Genomic DNA, 21,905 nt, shown 5'->3' on the forward strand with positions numbered 1-21,905 from the left:
ATCAGGGATTATTGTGAATACGGAAAAGTGCGTTTGTAATACACCCATTTTCCCTGTTCAAAAAGCACATACAGGAAAATGGAGGATGGTTCAAGACTTGAGAGCGGTGAATGATGCTGTACAGAAAACTACACCTGATGTTCCAAACCCACATACATTATTAAATGAAGTAACTTCAAATAAAAAGTGGTTTTCAGTTATAGATTTAAGTAATGCTTTTTCCTCTGTACCACTACATTCAAACTCGCACCACTAGTTCGGGTTTACATTTGAAGGTACACAGTACACCTATACACGATTACCACAAGGTTTTACGGAAAGCCCCCACATATACACTCAGGCTCTCAGGTGCTCCATGTCAACATTTCAAATTCCAGAACACAGCCAAATTCTGTTGTATGTTGATATTCTTGTGGCTGCAGACACGCAGGAACACTGTAAACAGACAACGATGGCAGTGTTACAACACTTACATGAAACAGGTCATAAGGCTTCATTAAACAAACTTCAGTTATGGGCTCCGCAGGTGGTGTATTTGGGCCATAATCTTTCAAAACATGGGAAGTCTTTCCTCACTGACAGAAAAACTGCAATCCAAAATGCTCCAAAGCCGCGAACAAAACAACAAATGATGTCATTTTTAGGACTTTGTAATTTTTGCAGATCCTGGGTTCCAGATTACGCAGTGTTCTCACAGCCACTGCAGGATTTGATATACGGCAAGAACATGTCGTTAACAGATGAGATTATTTGGACTGTACAGGCTGAGGAAGCTTTTAAAAATCTGAAATTAGCCCTGTAATAATAATAATAATAATAATGATTGTGTAGGTTATGCAATAACAACAGTAACTACGGTCCTAAAAGCAGAACGCCTGCCACACACGTATTCTGCACAGACGGCTGAACTTCTAGCAGTCATTAACGCTTGTAAGATGTTTGAAGGGAAATCACTTAACATTTACACAGACAGTCAATATGTGTATTCTTCTGTCCACCATTTCGCTCGAATTTGGAATAACAGGGGCATGAAAACCTCTGGTGGGAAACCTCTTGCACATGCCTCTCTGTCGGAAAATCTTCTCTTAGCGATTCAGTTTCCTGCTAAATTGGCGCTGTGTAAATGTAAGTCTCACCTAAAGGACGACTCCGCCATAACACGGGGTAATAACCTTGCAGATGTTGCTGCGAAACAAGCTTCATTTGGCACACCATGTTCTGAGAATGACCTTTTCCTCTCAGTAGACCTAAACATCTTGGCGGACGCACTAAACACTGCTCCCACGGCTGAACAAGCTTCTTGGCTCAGACGTGGAGCTGTTTTGCAAAATGGCCTTTATCATATTCATAATAAGCCCGTTCTTCCGCGTTCTCTGTTCCCCACAGCCGCCCTCGTGAGCCATGGTCTCACCCATGTCTCAACAGGAGGGATGGTATGCATGGTACAGAGACAGTTTTTCTCTGTACACTTTTCTGTCTTTGCCAAGGAATACTGTAGGAATTGTTTAATTTGTTGTACGAACAATCCGCAAGGAAATATGAGACCAAAGAGAGGGCAATTTCCTCCAGCACAACACCCCTTCCACACAGTTCATATGGGCTTTATTGAGCTAACAGCATCAAAAGGACTAAAGTATTGTTTAGTGGTTGTAGATGTGTTTTCAAAATGGGTTGAAATATACCCAACCAAAGATAACAGCCATAACTGTAGCAAAAGCTCTCTGCAACCATTACTTTCCAACTTATGGTATTCCCGCCATAATTAGATCAGATAATGGTACACATTTTGTAAATGCAATCATGACACATTGCTCACAGGCATTGGGTTTTTCACTAAAAAATCACTGCACATATCATCCACATTCCGCCGGCCTTGTAGAACGTACGAATCAGACAATAAAGAACAGGCTAGCCAAAACTATGGAAGAAACCAAGAGGCCTTGGCCAGATTGTTTATCCTTGGTTAAATTGTGGATGAGAATTACGCCTACAGGAGACACAACAATAACACCTTTTGAGATAGTGCATGGGAGACCTTTCCCACTTCCACAAAACAATAATCCACTGAATCATAGTGAGAGAGAAGTAACTTTAGCAGATTGGATGATGCATATGTTAAAAACGAGAGAAGTTCAGAGTTCCAATAATCTGCCAGAGTGTTCTTCTCCTTTGTCTACACAGAAGCTCCAGCCTGGAGACTGGGTCCTGATCAGAGTCCTGAGGAGAAAGAATTGGAAGTCGCCTCGGTGGGAAGGGCCGTATCAAATACTGCTGACGACACCCACGGCAATAAAAATTGCTGAACGGCCTTCGTGGATCCACCAATCGCACTGTAAGCTGATACAACTGGAAGCCGAGCCAGATCAACCGACGGGGTAGCGGTGGAAGTTCGATACAAAGGGGTCAGTAGCACAATAGGGTGCTGACGTCTCAATCCGGTGAAGAACCCAACTAATCCGCGCCCAACTTTAGAATGGCTCTCTGGCGACTTCTGCTAGTCGCAGGGGTGACTTTGTCACTCCTGTGGTTCCTCTTCCTCTCTCTCTCCTCTACAGGAACTCACAGGACTAAAAGGACCCATGAACACTCCATGGCAGCGACTTGGGAACAGAACTTCTGGTATAAAGCTATGAATTTTACAGCACAACAGAATAATGTCACCAATTGCTACGTGTGCTCACAATTACCTCATCATGCTACACATCAGACCATTTTCACTCCTGTAGGACTTAATAAATCAGAAACAATGTGTATATTTGGTGAAAGTACACTCAGAATGCTAAAGCATTTCACTGGTAACATGTCATACTGGTTTCCAAATTGTACTATTCATGAGGAAAAATGGCTGGATCCCACTAATTTTTCACAGGCTACGAACACCACATTAGGAGTGGGAATTGCACCATTACGAACTAACATTCCTTTCCCATTGTGTCTCCAACGCACCTGTGGCGATATGTACAGGCATCACTTACCAGGAACACCTAATTGCATCCATATAATATCACTTTCCAGTAACTCGTCTGCTATCTTATCATCAGTTCCCTTTGTTGCAGGGTTGAACACATCTTGGTGGTTTTCTGAAGATAAATATAGGACTGGAAGAAACATAACAACCTTTAATCTCGGACCAAAAATCTCCACTCCACCCAAAATGATGTGGCAATGTGGAGGACTTCTTTATTGGTATTTGCCATTTGATTGGTGCGGTACTTGTACCTTAGTTCATTTGCAACCTGCTGTAATTGTCATTACTAACCAACAATTAGAGAACAGGACATATATACACACACACCGAATCCAAAGCCGTGAAACTAAAGAAGAACAACAACCTGCTTTCAGTAAACCAAAACGTTTTCTTATGTCTTTAGTTCCTTCATATGGTACATCAAGATTATCCGCAAGTGTAAATAAACTTTGGTTTTCTCTCAATAATCTCACTAACGCACTCATCGACATAACTGATCAGCTAGAAAACGATCCTGAACTTAAGGCTATCAAGCAAATGACACTCCAAAACAGAATAGCTTTAGACCTTCTTTTAGCAGCACAAGGAGGAGTTTGTGAAGTTGTTAATGACCATTGTTGTACATACATCCCTGATCACAAAGGCAATTACACTTTAATCAGACAGAAATTGGATGAGATTAAAATAGACATTTTAAGAAACCAAGACAAAGGTATTTTTCCAGGCTGGGATTTTACCTCTTGGTTTACATCTGGTGGTATTTTTCAGACTATTAAAAGATTTGTAATTATAAGTATATGTATTTTGTTACTATTTTGCATTTTTGCTACCTGCATTTTACCATGTTTGAGATCCATAATTTCTAAAATGATAACTACTTCTATTATTGCTTATGCTGCACTTGAAATGGAAGAACCACAATGTGACTCTAATGATGAGAATGATGATGTTGAAGTGTAGTTTAATGACGTGACAGCAGAAAATGTTTTTACAAGATGTTGTTAACTGAGCTTTACACTTCTTGATCATGATAAACAGGAGGGAATGTTAGAGTTGAATTTGAGAATACATTTATCATAATCAAGCCCTAGGGCATTAACTGATTGTATATAGTGTCTTTATAGAATAATCTTCATTACATACCCACACACACACATCTTGCTCCTCTAGTCAGTATATTTCCACTCTTTCAGCTTAGCACACCCCCTTGTGTAACTCGAGCTATTTCTTATCTTATGCTATGTTTTCGTTTCTGCTTGTGTATAAAATAAACTTCGTATGGGAGCAGTCTTTGTAGCTCGCACTAATGTGTCTTGTTACACTGTGCTGTTACCCTTGCAAGTAAAAAGTTACAGTCTCCGTGTCTTTCTGGTTCGGTGAATATCTTCATTTGATATGTGGGAGCTCTCAGCGGAGCTACACTCTGACAACCAATTACAGGTCAAATTGTCTCAAGATGATTTATTTTTATATTTTTTGTCATATTTAAAATCTGACAATGTAAGAAATTTAGACTTCTTGACTAATCCAATTTATTATTTGGATGATCCAAAAACTGGAACGTCAGACCCACGACCTCAACCTAATGATGAGAGTATTTCTACTGTAAACATCAGATCATAATGGACCTGGACAGATGCGAATCTCACTTGTTTGCTGCCACTCATATTAAACACACTCCCACATAAACCCATTCACACGCAATTGAAGACGTGTTGAACATGCATTCCTGACACACACACACTGCTTGCAGTGGCTTTGACAGGTGATGACAATAAGAAAGAATGTGAGCCGTACACTAGTGGTGTCAAAGTGATGTGTGTGAAGTGAAACATCACTCAAAGCGGGCGGTTAGAGATGCTGTACCATCATCATTTGATGAGAGCTCCCACCTTCTAGCTCTGAAAAACAATGGCGGCCTACTGATTCCATCGCAAGGCACAGTGAAGGTTTGATTTTATAATCTTGTTTATTTTTTTTATCTTTGCATGTTAAAGTTGCTTTGTTCTTTGTTATTTTCTCTGTACTGTAAAGGGTCTTTTAGCACTGTGTAAAGCGCTATATAAATATAATTTTTTTTATTATTGAGAGTTGCAGAGAGGGTGATTCGCCAGGCTTCAACAAAACAAGCTCCAAAGGTGTCAACAGTCACACACATCGTCCGGGAGGAGATTGGAATGGAGGTGGTTTTTCTGCTTGTTGAACACATTGAAGAAACTCAGTTTGGTATCGACAACCATTGTTCCAGCTTGTTGTTATTGGTTGTGTCTGAGTTTCTCAGGATAAGGCTGCACCATATTGACAAACTTATCTCTCTTGACCCGCAGAAAGGGAGCACGAGAAAAAAGCTCTGCAAAACAGTCCTCTTTCAGGGGTTTTAGCTGTAAAACGTTTGCACATGTGTACATGTGGTTTGGGGCAGGGATGTCATGTTCTTGTGTTAACTTGAGAATTTACATTTACATTACATTTTATTCTCTATGCTTTGTATATATATATATATATATATATTAGTGCTGTCAGGCGACTAAAAAAATTAATCTAATTAATTACAGGATTTGTAATTAATTAATCTAATTAATCGCATTTTAATCTCATATCTGCTAAAGGTCCCCAAATAAAGAATTTGAATTCTAGGACATTACAAAATTGTAGTGCATGACTAATCAACTGAATACACCAAGAAGAGAAGATTTGAATTCCAAATTTTTATTGGTTAAGTGTGCTTCATAAATCAAATTCAAAAGAAAAAAAGGTCTCAAAAATCACCTCACCTGTTTTCAGTTCATCTCATACTATGCATACAACCAACCTCAGCTTGTGGAAGTTTAGATTCAACTTTTTGCAAAAATCAATCATTTTGTCGATGTTAACATATGGGGACCAATAATATTTAAAAATTGTTCTGAAGTGTCAAGTTTCAAAACATTGCCCTTCATTTTTCTCAAGAACATTGTTTTAAAAAATAATCTAAACTTCATGGTTTACAGTTAATTGATTTTTTGAACAAAATTGAATCTAAACTTCCACAAGCTGAGGTAGGGTGTATGGATGGTATGAGAGGAACTGATAACAGGTGAGGTGATTTTTTTAGACAAAATAACAAACTGACAAACAGGTAATTCAGGAGAAGTTAGAAGTTAACAAAAATCAAAAGCTACAATCTGGGGCATAACAACTCAAACCCAAAAGAGAAACTGCGGTAGAGTATCAACTCCTCAAATCAAAACTCCACCCCAAGCTAACATTACAGGATCTGACAACAGACAACTCTATGTCTCCTTGAGCCAGTTGCTCAGACAAACAAGCTTGTTCACATTGTCTGAGTGTAAGGCTGCCCTCTTCTTTTGTATGATGTTACCTGCGAGTGAAAAGAGTCTCTCACATGGTACAGACGTGGCCGGAGTAGCCAGGTATTTGCGTGCAAGAGAGGACAGCTGTCCATAAGCTCCTGTGTGAGCTGCCCACCACTCCAGTGGACACTCATGCATTCTAATGCACTGCTCAGCTTTGTAGCGGGCTAGAGGCCCCTGCTCCTCGTCCGAGTCAGAGTCTGAAGACAGCAGGAGGAGGCTCTTCTTTGCTGCTGGCTCATCCTCTGTGGGTTGAGGGGTAGCAGGTCCCACTTCTGATTCCTGCAGCATCTCCTCAATCCAGGTCCACACCTTAAAAGAGGGAAAATGAATTTATTGTGTTGACTTTCTAACCAAAGCACTCGCAAAACACTGGTCTTCTCAGTTATACACATACCTCATCCCTCTCATTCCTGTGTATGCTCTTCAAGTCCTTGAATCGCGGGTCGAGGGCTGTAGCCACTTTTAGCCATCTGTTGTTGATGTTGGCCATGCGTGTGTCTATGTCCTTTGAAAAGGTGGTCTTGAACTTTATCATGTAGCCCGGATCCTCATCAGTGGGATCCATGACCCGGTTGAGATGGCAGAGTGCGGGGAGCACCACTGAACATGAAACATAGCTCTCACCTCCAAGTCCAGTGATCGCCTGTTAGGGCGACATAGGACGCCTCTGCCAACAACTTCTCTTTTGCAGTCCTCTCATCACTGTACAATTGGTGAATTCTTTTCATCACCGTAGTTCTCGACGGTAGCTGGAAATTCGGGTCAGATGACGCTATCTGAAACGCCTCCTTTAGGCCCTCATCTTCCACAATTGAAATTGGCCTGCAATCAGCAGCAACCCACTTTGCGATTGAGTTTGTCAGTTTTTCTGTCGTGGCTTTGCTCACTCGTTTTCCTAACTCAGCAAGCGTGGGTTGGCGGAGTGAGCTCACGGTAGCGTTAGCATCACTAGCAGCAACTTTAACAGTGGAACTTGCCCGGACATGTTTAGCGTTTAAATGATAAGTCAGGCTGGAGCTGCTTCGGTGATACGAAAATTCCTTTTTACACAAGCTACAAATCACTGCGTTCTTGTTAACAGTCCCGTCTTTGTTTTTTCTATAAATAAACTTGCCGTTCAAAGGGCCAAGTAGACTCTCCTCGCTTTCCTGTGTCCCATCCATGTTTGTTGTCACTGCTTTGAACTAGTGGCGGAGGGAGGAAGTGATGTACCACTGCAGCCTACGGTCACTCACTGGGCCAAATTTAATATGCTTGCGCATTGACATGCCACCCATAATTAACCGAGTTAATGTTTTTAACGCGTTAATTTGCAGCATAATTAATTAATCTAATTAATGCGTTAAACTGACAGCCCTAATATATATATATATATCTATATATATATATATATGTATATAAAATCATTTTCTGATATATAATTTTTTGACATATATGTATGAATTATATTGATAGTCTATATATGATTTATATAATAATTTTCTGATATATTGATTATATTAATACTCCAGATATGATTTATATATATTATGTTTTCTGATATATTGATTATATTGACACTCCATACATGATTTGTATATGTAGTATGATTTTCTCTGAGAAAGATATATATATATATATATATATATATATAGAGCGTAATCATATATTGTCTCTTCAAATTATTAAAATAATTGACTTTACTGCCATTATCTGCTTCTCTAACATAGTGTGTGTGTGTTTACAGTGTTTGCAAAATACCTGTCTACAGTGGAGCTTAATATCAGAATATTCTGTTACTGTTAATCCCGCTATGAATATTAAAATACACCAAACCATTTGTCCTGTATTATAGCTACATGCAGTGGTGTAGTCTACGTGATATGCAGGTATACGCTGTATGCTCACTAGAAAAGGTCCCGAATTTCCATATACCCACTTAGAGGACAGTAGTGATGGAAGTTCGGCTCTTTTCAGAGAGCTTTTGACACGGCTTCCAAAGAAAAGCCACTTCTTTCAGCTCCCAAACGGCTCCTAATTTATGATTGTTTGTAGCCTCATATTTTATCCTAACCAGGCAAATATGAATCATTTGTGTTTTGACAAACTCTTTTTCATTCAGTGTTTTTATGAGAAGCCTTATAATTGACTCATTTTGCGCATTTGTTTTGTTACAAAATCAGGTATTCTTACTTTTGTTTAATATTTCAATAAAACTTTTATGCACAAAAATAAATGGACAAAACTCTGCACATGATGGAGAGGAAACATCAGCTCTACCTGATGGAGAGGAAACATCAGCTCTACCTGATGGAGAGGAAACATCAGCTCTACCTGATGAAGAGGAAACATCAGCTCTACCTGATGGAGAGGAAACATCAGCTCTACCTGATGGAGAGGAAACATCAGCTCTACCTGATGAAGAGGAAACATCAGCTCTACCTGATGAAGAGGAAACATCAGCTCTACCTGATGGAGAGGAAACATCAGCTCTACCTGATGGCAGGAGGAGGAGCTGCTGACGCTGTAATGTCTATAAGTATCTAATTGGTAGTTTGAAATAAAGGAGCTGCTGCTGTGTGCGTTTGAGTGCACGCGCACATATCTGAGAACCTGACCTGTCTTTGGTTTATGAGGCCGGAGTATACCCAGTAGAAAAAACTAGACTACACCACTGGCTACATATATAACGTTTGCAGCAAAAAAAACGCGTGAAAATCAGTTTAATATTCAGAGTTAAGATGGATTAAATGCAGTCAAACAGCGCTGAGTGGAGCGGGTGACCGGACCACGATTGCGGCCCCACGGCTAGTCAGCCACAATAGGCAGTAGCGATCGATGCGGCGTCTACTCTTTATATATGTCTATGGTTCAAAGTGTCGTTCTCACCGGTGACGATGGCAGTTTTCCCATGAAGCTTTGCAGCACTTTGACACCTGGGCAGCTTGAAAACAGTCAGACGCAGAAGGAAAATCCCTCCGACAGCCAGAACTCCACACAGCAGCAGCAGCATGATGGAAACCAGTGAGAACAAAGGAAAGAATTCGAAGGGGGTCCAGCTGCAGACCTCCCGAGTGAGGCCGCTTCCGGTGCAGGCCCCCCTCTCAGGTCACCGCCAACCGCCCCCTACACACTCCTCCTACCCACTACCATAGATATACATAGGCACAGTCCCAAACCGCCCCCTACACACTATCCCTACCATTCTATGTATATCTATGACCATAGATATATACAAACACTAGATGTCTCAAGACGGAGTCGGCGGCGTCGTCACTTGGCGGCCATCTTAGGACAGGGGACTGCTCTGGCGCACTGTACTGTAGTCAATGGTAAGGTGGATGATTTCCTCACTTTAACACTCATAACTCGCTCAATTCTTGATTGATTTACAAACGGTTTAGTTTATTACAAACCTTATTAACGTGGCTATGATTCAGGCTCAATTCCGAAATCGCAGCTTTTCGTTTTGAAAAATGCGGCGTAGTTGTGTGTCTTTTCTGCCTGGCTACTCACATTGAAGATGGTGTTACTCACAATCTGATTTTCAGTTGTTAGGTTTTCCTGAGACCAACGTTTTTTGAGAACCTAATCTTTAGGTGAAATTACATTCTTTGTGGTTGTGGTTGTATTTATTTGCTTGTTAAGAGACTTTGATTGAGACCTTAGACTTATTGTTTGTATACATCTATGCCTGGATTAGTTAGCCTGCAGCCGAAATGCATTGTGGGTAATGTAGGCACCAGGTTCATGAAAAGAAAAGACAACATCTCTGTTTGTTGTGCATTGATTTTGGTTGAGCTTTGTTTTTATCTGTGCATTAGAAAGCTGATGGTAATAAAGAAGTGCAATGTTAAATATTAAAATTACATTTACATCCATTTATGCTGAAAAAAGATGATATCTGTGTTCATTATTATATGAATTCAATGGTTTTAATTATTCTTATGTAAGAGTAAAACAAGTACATCTCTGACGTTTATAACAAACCAAGCTGTTCTAAAATCGGTTGAAAATTGAGCAATCTACAGTGATTTTAAAATCCATGCTCCATTGACTTTAATGTTATGAGTGATCGAGCAGCCCTATCCCAAGATGGCCGCCATGTGGCGACGTCGCTCCCCATAGGCTGACAGCGCTCATGAGCCATCTAGTGTTTGTATATGTCTATGTCTATGACCACCAGTGTCAGGCCCGGAATAAACAACCGTTTTGTGCGTCTGTAAAAGGACTCCGGACAGAAACCAATGAGGTTACACACTCGGTACAGTAGGTGGCGGTATTTTATGCATACCGTTTGTGATCCGCCATCTAATCCAGAGAAGAAGAGGAAGCGCAAGACTCCGGACTTTAACAGCTGGAATGTGTTACTTTTTCGAGTAACAACTCCGTGTAGTACATTTACGGTAAGTGAAATTTATGTATCCCAAAAACCGAATCCACGGGTTGCATATTGTAGCGGCTGTGGGGAGCCGCTGGGGTCGCTGCGGCCATAGACATATATACATAGACGCCTCATAGGCTGTCGAGAGACGTGCTTACAGCGCCGCCATCTTGAACCGGGGCCAGCGGAGGCAGCGGTGCATAGACATCTACGGAGGCAAGAGGTACTGCTGAATCTAAAAGTGGAATTATGCGCTGAATTTTGAACCGATTGCCAAACTGTTTGATTTTTTTAGAAACGTCACACGTGTAGCTACTGTACAATGTGCTCGGATATTTTTTACAATGCTGGTTTTGCCACTCAACACTTAAGCTACACACTATCTCCCTCTGACTCCAGCATAGTTATTTAAAGATGCCGGACTTCTGTTCAGCCTATGGATGCTCTAATGAGCGCTGTAAGGAAACAAGAGCATGTGGGATTACTTTTCACATGTAAGATGTATGTAAGGATAATATTTTGTTAGCAGGTTGTTATAGCTAGAGTGAAATAAACGCAGACAAGACGGATAGAACCCATCAGCTCCGTGTCTGGCTTCTACCCATGATCTAACAGCTCTACATCATCCTGTGTATTACACAGCTGCTTACCGGTAAAATAACTGATCTGAGACAATTTTTTGTTTAAAATTCGATGTTATGAATCTAGTGTTCCTAGCGACAGCCTGTTACAAAGAAAAAAACAGACTTACTGCAGTAATTGGTGGGTTAGAATACAGCACCTGATAGATCTAATAATAGCCCTGATTTAGGATGGAATTATTTTTGTTGTAGACAATTCTTTATCTCTAGCTGCTTTTCTCACGTTTAAGCTTTCCCAAAGAACGTGATTTATACACGTGATATAATAGAAATAGTAGTAGTAATAATAATAATAACGATAAAAATAAGAGTAATAATAGCAGTAATAATAGTAATAATAATAATAATTGATATAATAGTAATAGTAGTAGTAATAATACTAATAATAGAAGTAATAGTAATAATAATAATAATAGAAGTAATAGTAATAATAATAATAATTATATTAATAATACCAGTAACTGTAATATAAAAATAATAAACAACAATCATACAATATTATAGGAATATAATGATAGTTATATGAATAACAATAACAGTAATACAGTAGTATACAATAATACAAAAATAATAATTGTACTCCAATGCAATGTAAAGCTGTAAATGTAAAGTCAATAAAAACCTGAGCACATCTGAATGTTTTCTATTTGTTTTTTGTTTGTTTTTTCGATATCTATCTATCTATCCATCTATCCATCTATCTATCTATCAAGTCTGGCGTTTGTTACAAGCAAACCACGTCAAAATTGCTTGAGAATTGAGCGATTTATGACAACTTTAATTGTATAAGCACATCATTCCTCTATGGAAGTAATGCATTGTAGGAGCGAGTGGCCTCGGTCCAAGATGGCGGCGCTGCAGGCACGTCGCTCGAGTGGGCGGTCACAGTCAATGAGGCGTCTACGTATATATGTCTATGGCTGCGGCGAGTGACTGTGTTCCAGGTGGGGGAGCCGCTAGGCATCATGGGAAGTTATGTGTTCGTTGGGATTGCTTTGTGGGGTTATTTGTGTGATTTAAGATGTTCTTTTATTACTGGTTGTTTTTAGTTGTTCTGATTCTACGTTCTGGATGTATTTTGTGTGTTCACTGTTTTCATGTGTACCGTGACTCGGGGGGGTTGTTGGGGAATGACCTCGGCCTGTGAGCCGGTACTGTTGGTGTGAAATTCCTGGGTGCTTATTGTGGTGGTGACAATAAAGCCCTGGAGTGTTAACTGCAAGATCCCTCGTCGTTCCTGCCTTAAGTCGCCGCTCAGTGCTACAATATGTTTGCTGTTTCACTTGCTGCTCTATGCAGGGGGAGTTTGTGATTGAATTTTCTGGTTCCAAAACACCCATTGTACCTCCTGAGTCACTGTTGCCACTCTGTTTTTTATCACGCTTGCTTTTTTACCATCACAGGGCTCATTCTAAACAGAAAATTGTTAAAATGTGTGTGTGTGTTTCATTAGTGTTGTGCTGTTGTGTTTCTGTGTTGTGTTAACCTCTCCCACTGTGATGAATTGAAATGTCATTAACCACAATAGGTGTTGAAGCCAACACAAAGACAGATACTCCTTCTGGATTCCAAATGTGCACATGCACAATTTGGATTTGGTGATCAGGAAATGAGAGATCTACTGAGGTCACCAACAAAAACTTTGGTTTCATTTTGGTTCTCATCGGTGTTCATGTTCCGATGCTGTTCTGAAAATGTTTGTTGTAGGGCTGCAGCCTAGCCGCGCTAGACAACCCACGGCAACGAATTTAATTCTCTGCCAGGGTGGGTCTAGTTACCCTCCATAAGGCTCCAGGCTGGATTCTCCTAAAACTGGCCGGACCAATCACCATGAAGTGTAGAGTCAGAAGGCGGGTGTAACGAAGTGACGACAGAGGCGCGACGATTCTGACAGAAACAACCGGCGCACAATAAACAGTCATCTTTGGACTCGGCTTTGGCCACAGCCCTTAAAGATTTGAAGCTAAAATTCAACTTGAAAGATAAACAAAGGACGGCACTGAAGTGTTTCATTGAGAAGAAAGACGTATTTGGACTTATGCCGACGGGATATGGCAAATCCTTAATATACCAGTTGGCTCCGCTGGTTGGGAAGCTAACGGGACTTAGCCACAATCCGCCGGCGCTCTAGGAACTACGTCAGCCTATTCGTTGCGTTGACTGGTTGTATACCTACCCAATTGCTGCAGAGTGATTTGATAGACAACCTTTTAGCCGCCTCCCTCCCTGTCGAGCTTCCCTAGACCCTTGTGCCGTCAGAAACATGGGTGTAGCATGGCTAGGCTAGTAGGGCTGAGCAGTATGGACAAAATAAAATCCCATCATTACAGTATCAAAAACTCCACGATGTCATTCATGACTATTGATATACTGACCAGCTCTACATTGTTTTTTCACCAGATCGTGTTCTGATCTGTGTAATAGTCTTTTTATGGTGCAATCTAAATATAGCTAATTGCAGTACCCCAAAATATCCAGTTTCATATGATAACCATAAAAAGCTACTGCATGCATGTAAGTAATGGAAAGGTTTGTTCCTGATATGAAGTACTTGTGTGCTGTGTGTGTATGATTACTATATGATTTTGAGAAACCACGTTGTTAACTGTCTTGTCTTTTCACTTGTAGAAACCTTTCCCAGTCCGTACATCCTGGAGCGTGGAAAGAGACGACTGGTTTGGACATACAGGTAACAGCATGCAGCATTTGGAATCGACGTTAAACAGCTGTATAAAATCAGTGACTGACTTTTTTCTTTGTCATCAAAGGGTTTTCCGAGGCAGCTGTACGGGAATGACCGTGGCATCTTCATGTTGATGGTGGAAACATTATTGGTCATTGGTTATCGGCTATTTATGTGTGTGCTTAAAAGATATTAACGTAAAAATGTGTTTTTTTCATAGTATGCCCTATACACCGTACTAGATGCCCCTTCTGATTTCACTGTGGTAAGCTGATCTGCATATTCAAAGCAAACTGTAAAAAATCTGGTAGCATTTACTCTGATTTTCAGTGCTCATCATTTCTTTTCAGATGGACATGCCATCTTTACCAAAGTGCTGGTGTGTCATGCTGATGGAGAATTCTGACCTTGGAAGGTGAGAGCACAAACATTTGATTGATTGTCTTGGAAATATGAACACCTTCTTATTTACCACCTTCTTTGTTATATCTATAAACCACTTTTTATCTCTTTTTATGTGAGCCATGGCAAAATGTTTGCCCACTGGACAGACAATTCAAAGGCCTTCCTGCAACCAGTGTTCCACCTGAAGAAGAGGAAGATGGATGACATCACTGAGGTCAGATTTTAGTTAGCTTTAGTGTAGATCCCCCCCCCTTTAAATTACACAGGGGGACAGAAGGGCTTTTTGATGAGTTCCCACAATAGTGCATGTTATACTCGGTCAAGGATAGACAAAGCTTAAAGCTAAGGACACAGGGATAAACAAAGCTGGGTTTATTTTTATTTGAATATATATATAAAAGGACTCGTGTTTTTTTCCTCTCCTCCATTTCAGACCGAAGAACAACAACAACAACCTGCTGCACAGCCTCAGCAAGCGATCGTTGTAAAAGATGTTGAGATGACAATGGAAGTGGTTTGCATTGTAGTCAACATCCAGCTTCAAGAGGCCCCAGACATTCCACAGGAACATCATCTCACAGGAAAAACAAAATTCTCTCCTCTCAGAAAGCTTAAACAAACAAACTAAGAGCCCCAAAGTGGATTTTTATGGCTTCAGAGACATCTGCACCTTTCACCAAAAGCCTCGTAAAATTCATTTACGGTGACCTGTGATCTGACTAGGAGAAAACCCCCTTTTTCAGACTCTCACATGGATTGTTGTATTTGCATGTTTTCTTGTATTCCTACCTTCACGAAAGACACTAAGACCCCTTGCAGAGAAGTGGAAGGGTACACAAATGTTTCACACCTTCCTAAATTTGCATCTAAAGGACTGTTTATTCCCTTTTGGTTCCTATCCTTTGATTAACTGAACTCATCTTCACAGACGCCATGCAGCCTCCCTCCCTCACGATCAGATACTGAGAGTCATAAATATCTAAGGACCTTTCCGTCACCCCGGGAGGGCTGCAGAAAGACACTCAGTCTGTTTGATGCCAATAAGGACTCTCTTTCTAAAATCGTGCTTCTGAAATTTTGTTTGTGATTTTGAAGATATCAAAGTTGAAATAATAATTTGTTATACATGTTAGTCCAACTCCGACGTCTCTAGCATATTTCTGTCCTGAGATGTTAATTCTGAAAGTTTATTGTCTGCCTAACCCATTTCTTCCACAGTTCAACATTGCCCCCTATTGACGTCGGAATGCCATGACATTATCAAGGATTTCACTGAAATTAATCATAAAATTGTGTTTTATACAGGTCGAAAAGAGTTGGAAATTGTTTATTTACCTCCTTATGTACACCATATTGTCTTATGTACACTGTGACCCACATAATCATTAGATAGAGTACACAAACCTATGATTAAACAAATAACTCACATATTTTTAGTAGCTAGAATGTTCTATCGTGTTATACACTTTGGTTGTGTTAAAAGTAGTGTCCTGGATTATGACAGAGTAAACAGATCGTTTTGTTTGCGCGCTTTAATATTTTTAATTCACTATCTGATCGGCTCTAATCTCCCATCCGGAGCCCACAGGGAGGGGGACCCCCAGAGTGTCAGACTCGCGCCTAAACTCCTAGGTACCCTCCTCCTCTAGCCAAAACTATAAGAAGCTTCACGTTTCTTTGTTCGCGCTCTTTTTCGCCTTGTTCGACTCTTACGATCTTAAACTACGCTAAGCGAATCTTCCTTTTTCTTTAGGCGCGCCCTGTTTGTTCTTTTTCCACTTTCCAAACTTCGCGGTTATAGAGGCTGGCACTCTATTAGCCACAACTTCTTATTCAATTTTTCTTTTTGTTCAGAATAGATATTTTTGCTCATCTCCAACAACCAGATCTACAATTTTGTTTTATTTACGATTTAATTTTGATAGGAACCAATTCGATTCTGTTCCGTCGCTTTTATCATTCCCCGCTGAAGAGTTCCAGTCTGTTCGGCCCTCACCTATACCTGACCGGCAGAAATAGAACGTGAGCCTTCAGCCTCCAAATAATTATTTTTGACAAAATCAACCCAGAAGGACGCCGGCTGTTTCAGCCCTCGCCACCGCCAGCTGACCACCAGACGAACCGGGTCAAGCCAGACCCCTAGGACACGCGAGGTTCGAAGTAGACAGGACGACGAAGCGTTGCCATAGCAGCCAAACAGCGCAGCTCCCGAGCCGACTCTCGAACTCAACGAGGGCCGTTGCCACAGCAACCCGTCCCAGTCTCTGAGCTTCGTGTGATCCCTCTTCTCCAACGCAAAGTAAGACCAGCTGACGTGTGATCTAAACTAATGGTTGATGTCAAAAATAATAGCTTGATTTAATATTAATCACTCCGTTTGATCACTTACCGTCGTTCATATTCTAAATTGTTAAACTCCTCGATATTTGTTTTTCACGGTCTGATTACTCAGTGCCATAATCTCAGATTAGAAATGCAAACATAAATAATCTACACACACACGCGCACACACACACCCGCACCTACACCACACACATACACCCACAGCATTTATTCATTCCATATTTGTCACTGTATTAATTCCTGTGTTTATCATTATATTGGTTAATAAATATCTTTCATTTAGACCAAAATTACAGTCTCTTTTACGTTCATGTGTGTTGACTGGGGTCAATGTTTTTCGAGGATTCTCGACATTCAGATATTAGACTGACTAACTAATCAAATTTTTCAATCCATTAATAATATTTTTATTAAGATTGATTAATAATTTCCCGGTAGATTCAACTCCGGGTGGTGCCCCGATTACGGTAATAAAATATCAACGAGTGCAGACTTATTAAATTAACGTTTAATAAGGCAATATTGCTACAGCATGCTTACCTGTTTTACACTGAAGTTATTCTGACAAAAAGCTCCTTTGGAAGTGTCCTTTTGCTACTTTCTGTGCTGTCATTTGTACATTAATAACTTATGGCACTGTTTGTACAGCAGCTTTGCTGTAGGAAGAATAATCGTTTTCTCTCTGTCTTTTCCGTAGGACAAAGACGAGGCCAGGGTAATCTCAGAATGTAGACGAGCAGCAGCTTGGGTTTTAGAAAACCAGCACTTGTTTGCAGACAAGCTGGAGTTGCCCTGTGCCCTCACAATGGCAGAAGAGGAAGTGGCAGAGGCTGTGCAGCAGTACCAGAGACTTTGGTCTGAGGATGAAGGCTCCATTAGTGATGACCAGGAGAAGGAAGAAATCTTGGAGACATTTAAATTCACTTTCTGTAAAGTGGAGGACTTGTGGATCTTCTGCAAAGAACTTGCAGACTGACATAATTTTTTGATTTATGCTGAATGCAAAACTGAGGAATAATTCAATAATCTGTTCAATTAAAGGCAGAAAAACCAGTAAAAATGTCTTTTCATATTTGTTATTCTTAGATCATGCACACATAATAATTTATGTTCCTTATATCATGAACAACACAGATACGTTAGTGCATTTTAAGAAGATCAATACAGTTTTAACTAGAACTATGCTGACGTTTTTAAATGTAATAAAATCTGATTGGCTTCTATGTCTTCTATCTTCAGGTGTAAAGTATGATATACAAGACAGCTGGAATCATTTAATGTGATAGTAGACTAAATAATCTATTGTGTAGGCTATAATATATATTAACATGTTATACATGATATACATGAGATGTTGAGGCGATGAAAAAAGACTGATTCATTATGTTGATGATTTGATTTAACTACACTTCAAAAGAGCGTTAGATTTACTATGTAAAGAGATGCATAAGCACATTTAGTTCAAAACTTTACAATAAAACAAACTATTCAATTATAAATTAATTATAAATGGCAGGCGTCCAATCAACAAGTGTTGTTTTTCTGTATGAAATAGGCACAAGCTGTATTGACGGAGTTGTAGTGTAGATGTAGGCTCATGCAATAATGTTGCTGGCAAACGTCTAAGCATGCTAAATGCTATGTATACAGAATAGGCTACATCAACATGCATCCTACATTTAATAAACATGCTTTTCACATTACACTGTTGAGTCATAAAATATAAATCCACGACAAAACCGCTTCCTTCGAAATTGTCAACACGATCTTATTTTGAAGTTCCTGCCGTGCACTTCCTGTCCTGAGCGACCTGACGCTGGAGGTGACAGAGCCTGCAGCATAGCGTTCCCAGGCGGGAGGTCTGCAGCCAGACTCTTGAAGAATTCAGCCAGTCTGCTGTGGACGTTGTGTAACTGGTTGGACCGAAGCCGCCGCTCCTCCTCTGAAGGAACTCCTTCTCGGGATGTTTTACTCTGTATCTGATCAGTTTAAAGGCTGAAACATGCAGACAACAGGAGTTTAATGAGTTTTAACTGCTTTAGAGTGAAAGTTAAACCAGAAAACGTCTTCAGCCGCTGCAAGTCACTTCGTCTGCAATGTTCAGAAAGACAGGATACAGTTCTAAAGATTTTCAGAGCTGCAGCGCCTCCTGCTGGCTGAACTTTATTTAACCCTGTAAACGCTCATGTGTCTTTCCTGTGGTTCATTTGTAATCTAAAATCCTGCAGCTCTGTGGAACCAGAATATCATGAAAAAGGAGAGAACTCAGATGTCTTCTGTTATATAGCTGTCCAAAATGTCTCAAAATTTGTCCAGAAATATTCAAAATTTGTCCATAATATCTTGCAACTTGTTCAAAGCAACATAAAATTATAAAAACTGAATCTAAATTCCTCTGCACTTTTTAAAAACGTGTTAAAAATGTCTGAAATATTTGTGTAAAGTAACAAAAAAATGCTATAAATAACAAAGTGTCCAAAAACTCCTGAAACTTCTTCAAAATGACAATTTTTAAATCATTCTAGACACATTTTGAGTCTCTGGAAACACTGCCTGCAATTCATCTGAAAACTTTTGGAATAAAACATGAAATATGTTGATTTGAAGCTCAGATTTGTTAAATCCCCTTCCGTGAAATCAAACATCACACCATATGTCCATTAGTAACCTGAAAATCTGACAGTTTGTTGTGTTTTTACTCTTTCTGGTGTCATTTTAGTGATTTTCTTTAACAAAATAAAACATTCCTGTTTTTTTCAGTTTAGAGGATGAAAAACAAACAATCCACACAGCAGTCACATTATTAAAGACATTTTCAAAAGATTTCATTTATTTTCTCAGTAAACTCAGCTTGTCGGGTTTGGCACAAGACAAAAAATCTAGACCGCCACAATAAAAGCCAAAAATAAAATCAGAAAAACACACAAACGTCAGGAATCAACTCTCATCAAATAAAATGTTTCACTTTAATGTTTTCAAAAACAAAATCAGTTCAAAATAAAAACTATCTGCAGCAGGATGCAGAAATCAGAGCAAACACTTTAAAAAACTACAAAACCTGCAGTAACAATCAAAGAACTACAACTCCCATGAATAAAAACACAGAAGCACTGCAAAACTTCATTGTTCTGATATCTGTTGTTTATTTGGTGTTCTTATTTCATTTATGGCATCGATTTAAACTTCATGTCGGACCTTCAGGACCAAACAGGTTCTTCTCCAGGAGTCCGTCTACCTGTTCAGGTGTTTCTCTGCTTTACAGTCTTGAAGTCCAGCTACAGCTCTTGGTGGAGGCACTGTGGGGCTGCTGTCTGTAGTCCGACCCGGTTCAGTTCTTCCAGAAGTTCGGGTTCTGCGCCATCCTCCTCTGGAAGTTCTCGTACCAGCGGAGGATGCAGCTGGACGGGATGAAGGTCTCCCCGGGGTTCGGGGTCATCTGGGCCTGGGACACGGCGAAGGACGAGGCGAAGTTGTAGAAGCTGTCCAGCATCTTCTGGGTGAAATGCAAGAACGAGTCCACGGTGGACACGGCGGCGCTGCTCACCGGGATCTGCTGGACCAGCTGCTCCAGAGCCTCCACCGACACGCCGACCTGCGCCGCGGAGGGAGACCCGGAGGAGGCGGCGCCGAACGGGTGAGCTCCACCCTCACCGGCCTTCAGCCCAGAGATCTTGAAGATGGCGCTCGGCTTGTCGTTGGTAATGAAGCCCAGCAGCTGCCACACCGGGCCGCCGCTGACCGGGTCCGGGAAGGAGAAGTAGACGGCGCCGCCCATCCCGGCGGGGAACGGGATGGTGCCCAGCATGAACACCACCACGTGGTTCACGTTCTCGTAGTCCGGCAGGTTGAACACGAACTTGTCCGGGGAGACCTGCACGGCGTCAGTCTGCACCAACCGACCGGCGACCAGGCAGCCGAACATCCTGCTGACAGCCGTTAGCTTCTTAACCGGAGTAATGTAGACAGGCAATGGATGTAACTTAGCCTGCTAGTAGCCGTTAGCTACTCAACCGGTAGAATGTAGACAGTCTTCGGATGTAGCTTAGCCGTTAGCCCCAATGTAAACAGGCTGTGGAAGTAGCTTAGCCTGCTAATAAGCCGTTAGCTACTCAACCAGTTGAATGTAAACAGTCTGTAGATGGAGCTTAGCCGTTAGTCTTCGTGTTAGCCCCCATGTAAATAGTCTTCGGATGTAGCTTAGCCGTTAGTCCCAGTGTAAACAGGCTGGGTTGCTCGTTCAGGCGGCTCGCTGGCTGGAGTCCGACCTGCAGGGTTTGCTGAAGCCTCCACGGAGCGACTTTATCCGGTAAAAAACGGAGAAACGTCCGAACCGAACTGGGAGCACCTGCTCCGGACGTGTTGCAGCGGCTCCGGCTGCTAGAAAGTTCTGGTTCAGTCTGTCATGTGCCAACCCTGCCCACCCCGAGCCGCTACTCCGGGATCTACCAGTCCGTCTGGAGAGTTGGTGGGAGATTTGAACCCTTTACCCGGACTGACAGGAGAACCTTCCCGTGGTCAGAATTTACTTCCAAAGAATTTTTACTGTTGTTATTCAAATAAAAACGAACGGGATTTGACTTTGACTGCATTTGCTTTTCGTATTCTTTTGTTTCTCCTTGTTTTTAGAATAGACTAGAATAGGTCTTTATTGTCAAAAACCAATGAAAATCAGTTGAACACTCTCCATCCAGCAGCATTAAAAAATTAACTAAGGCAATATTAAACACTGACTAAAAATATACACAATCGAAATATATGAGCAGAGAGTTTGCAGAACCACTAGTTCTGTCTAATTTTAGAAATATATTTACATTATTAAACGACAAGTTAACATTTTCATGTTATTAAAACAAAAAAGGAAATATTTGTTGAAAATCAATATTGCAGTCTTCTAAAGCCTTTAAGAGTAACAGTAATCTGTTAAAAATGTGAAATTTGATGCTTATTCACAGTTTTAATGATATTTACATTGGATGTGTAAATTTCATGGGTGATTTATTTATTTTCATTTGTTTTTCTTTCTTTTTTATTTCAGAAGTATTCATTTGGTTTAATGTCCTTACAGCTGTACAGCTGTGATATCCACGCCTTCCTGCCTGTCAGATCACACTCTGGGTATAAAACACTCTTGGACGTTTGTTGCTGT

At 40.7% G+C, this 21,905-nt stretch overlaps 3 protein-coding genes across 5 annotated transcripts in view; all 3 read right to left on the reverse strand.

Annotated features, from left to right (window-relative positions):
- Nucleotides 1-9,585, reverse strand: part of LOC110953731 (dehydrogenase/reductase SDR family member 13-like) — a 39,834-nt gene extending 30,249 nt beyond the window's left edge. The window contains exon 1 of one of the 3 annotated variants that reach the window (XM_051945820.1): nt 9,240-9,585. In XM_051945820.1, the coding sequence (XP_051801780.1) occupies nt 9,240-9,316 (77 nt within the window). In that variant the 5' untranslated portion in view covers nt 9,317-9,585. Of the gene's footprint in view, nt 1-9,192 lie in introns of all 3 variants that reach the window. The other 2 variants (XM_051945818.1, XM_051945813.1) reach the window with 2 other exon arrangements.
- On the reverse strand, nt 5,662-7,672 carry LOC127533247 (zinc finger BED domain-containing protein 4-like). The gene is made up of 2 exons (XM_051945833.1): nt 6,719-7,672; nt 5,662-6,633 (listed from the first exon to the last, which is right to left on the reverse strand). The coding sequence occupies exons 1-2, from the start codon at nt 6,887-6,889 to the stop codon at nt 6,241-6,243; spliced, it is 564 nt and encodes a 187-aa protein (XP_051801793.1). The 5' UTR covers nt 6,890-7,672; the 3' UTR covers nt 5,662-6,240.
- Nucleotides 9,586-19,554: 9,969 nt separating the features above from the next.
- On the reverse strand, nt 19,555-21,341 carry hikeshi (heat shock protein nuclear import factor hikeshi). Its single transcript, XM_022187955.2, has one exon. The coding sequence runs from the start codon at nt 20,679-20,681 to the stop codon at nt 20,088-20,090; it is 594 nt and encodes a 197-aa protein (XP_022043647.1). The 5' UTR covers nt 20,682-21,341; the 3' UTR covers nt 19,555-20,087.
- Between the last annotated feature and the right edge of the window lie 564 nt (nt 21,342-21,905).

This window comes from Acanthochromis polyacanthus, chromosome 1 (assembly GCF_021347895.1).
Source record: "Acanthochromis polyacanthus isolate Apoly-LR-REF ecotype Palm Island chromosome 1, KAUST_Apoly_ChrSc, whole genome shotgun sequence".
Taxonomy (NCBI): domain Eukaryota; kingdom Metazoa; phylum Chordata; class Actinopteri; family Pomacentridae; genus Acanthochromis; species Acanthochromis polyacanthus.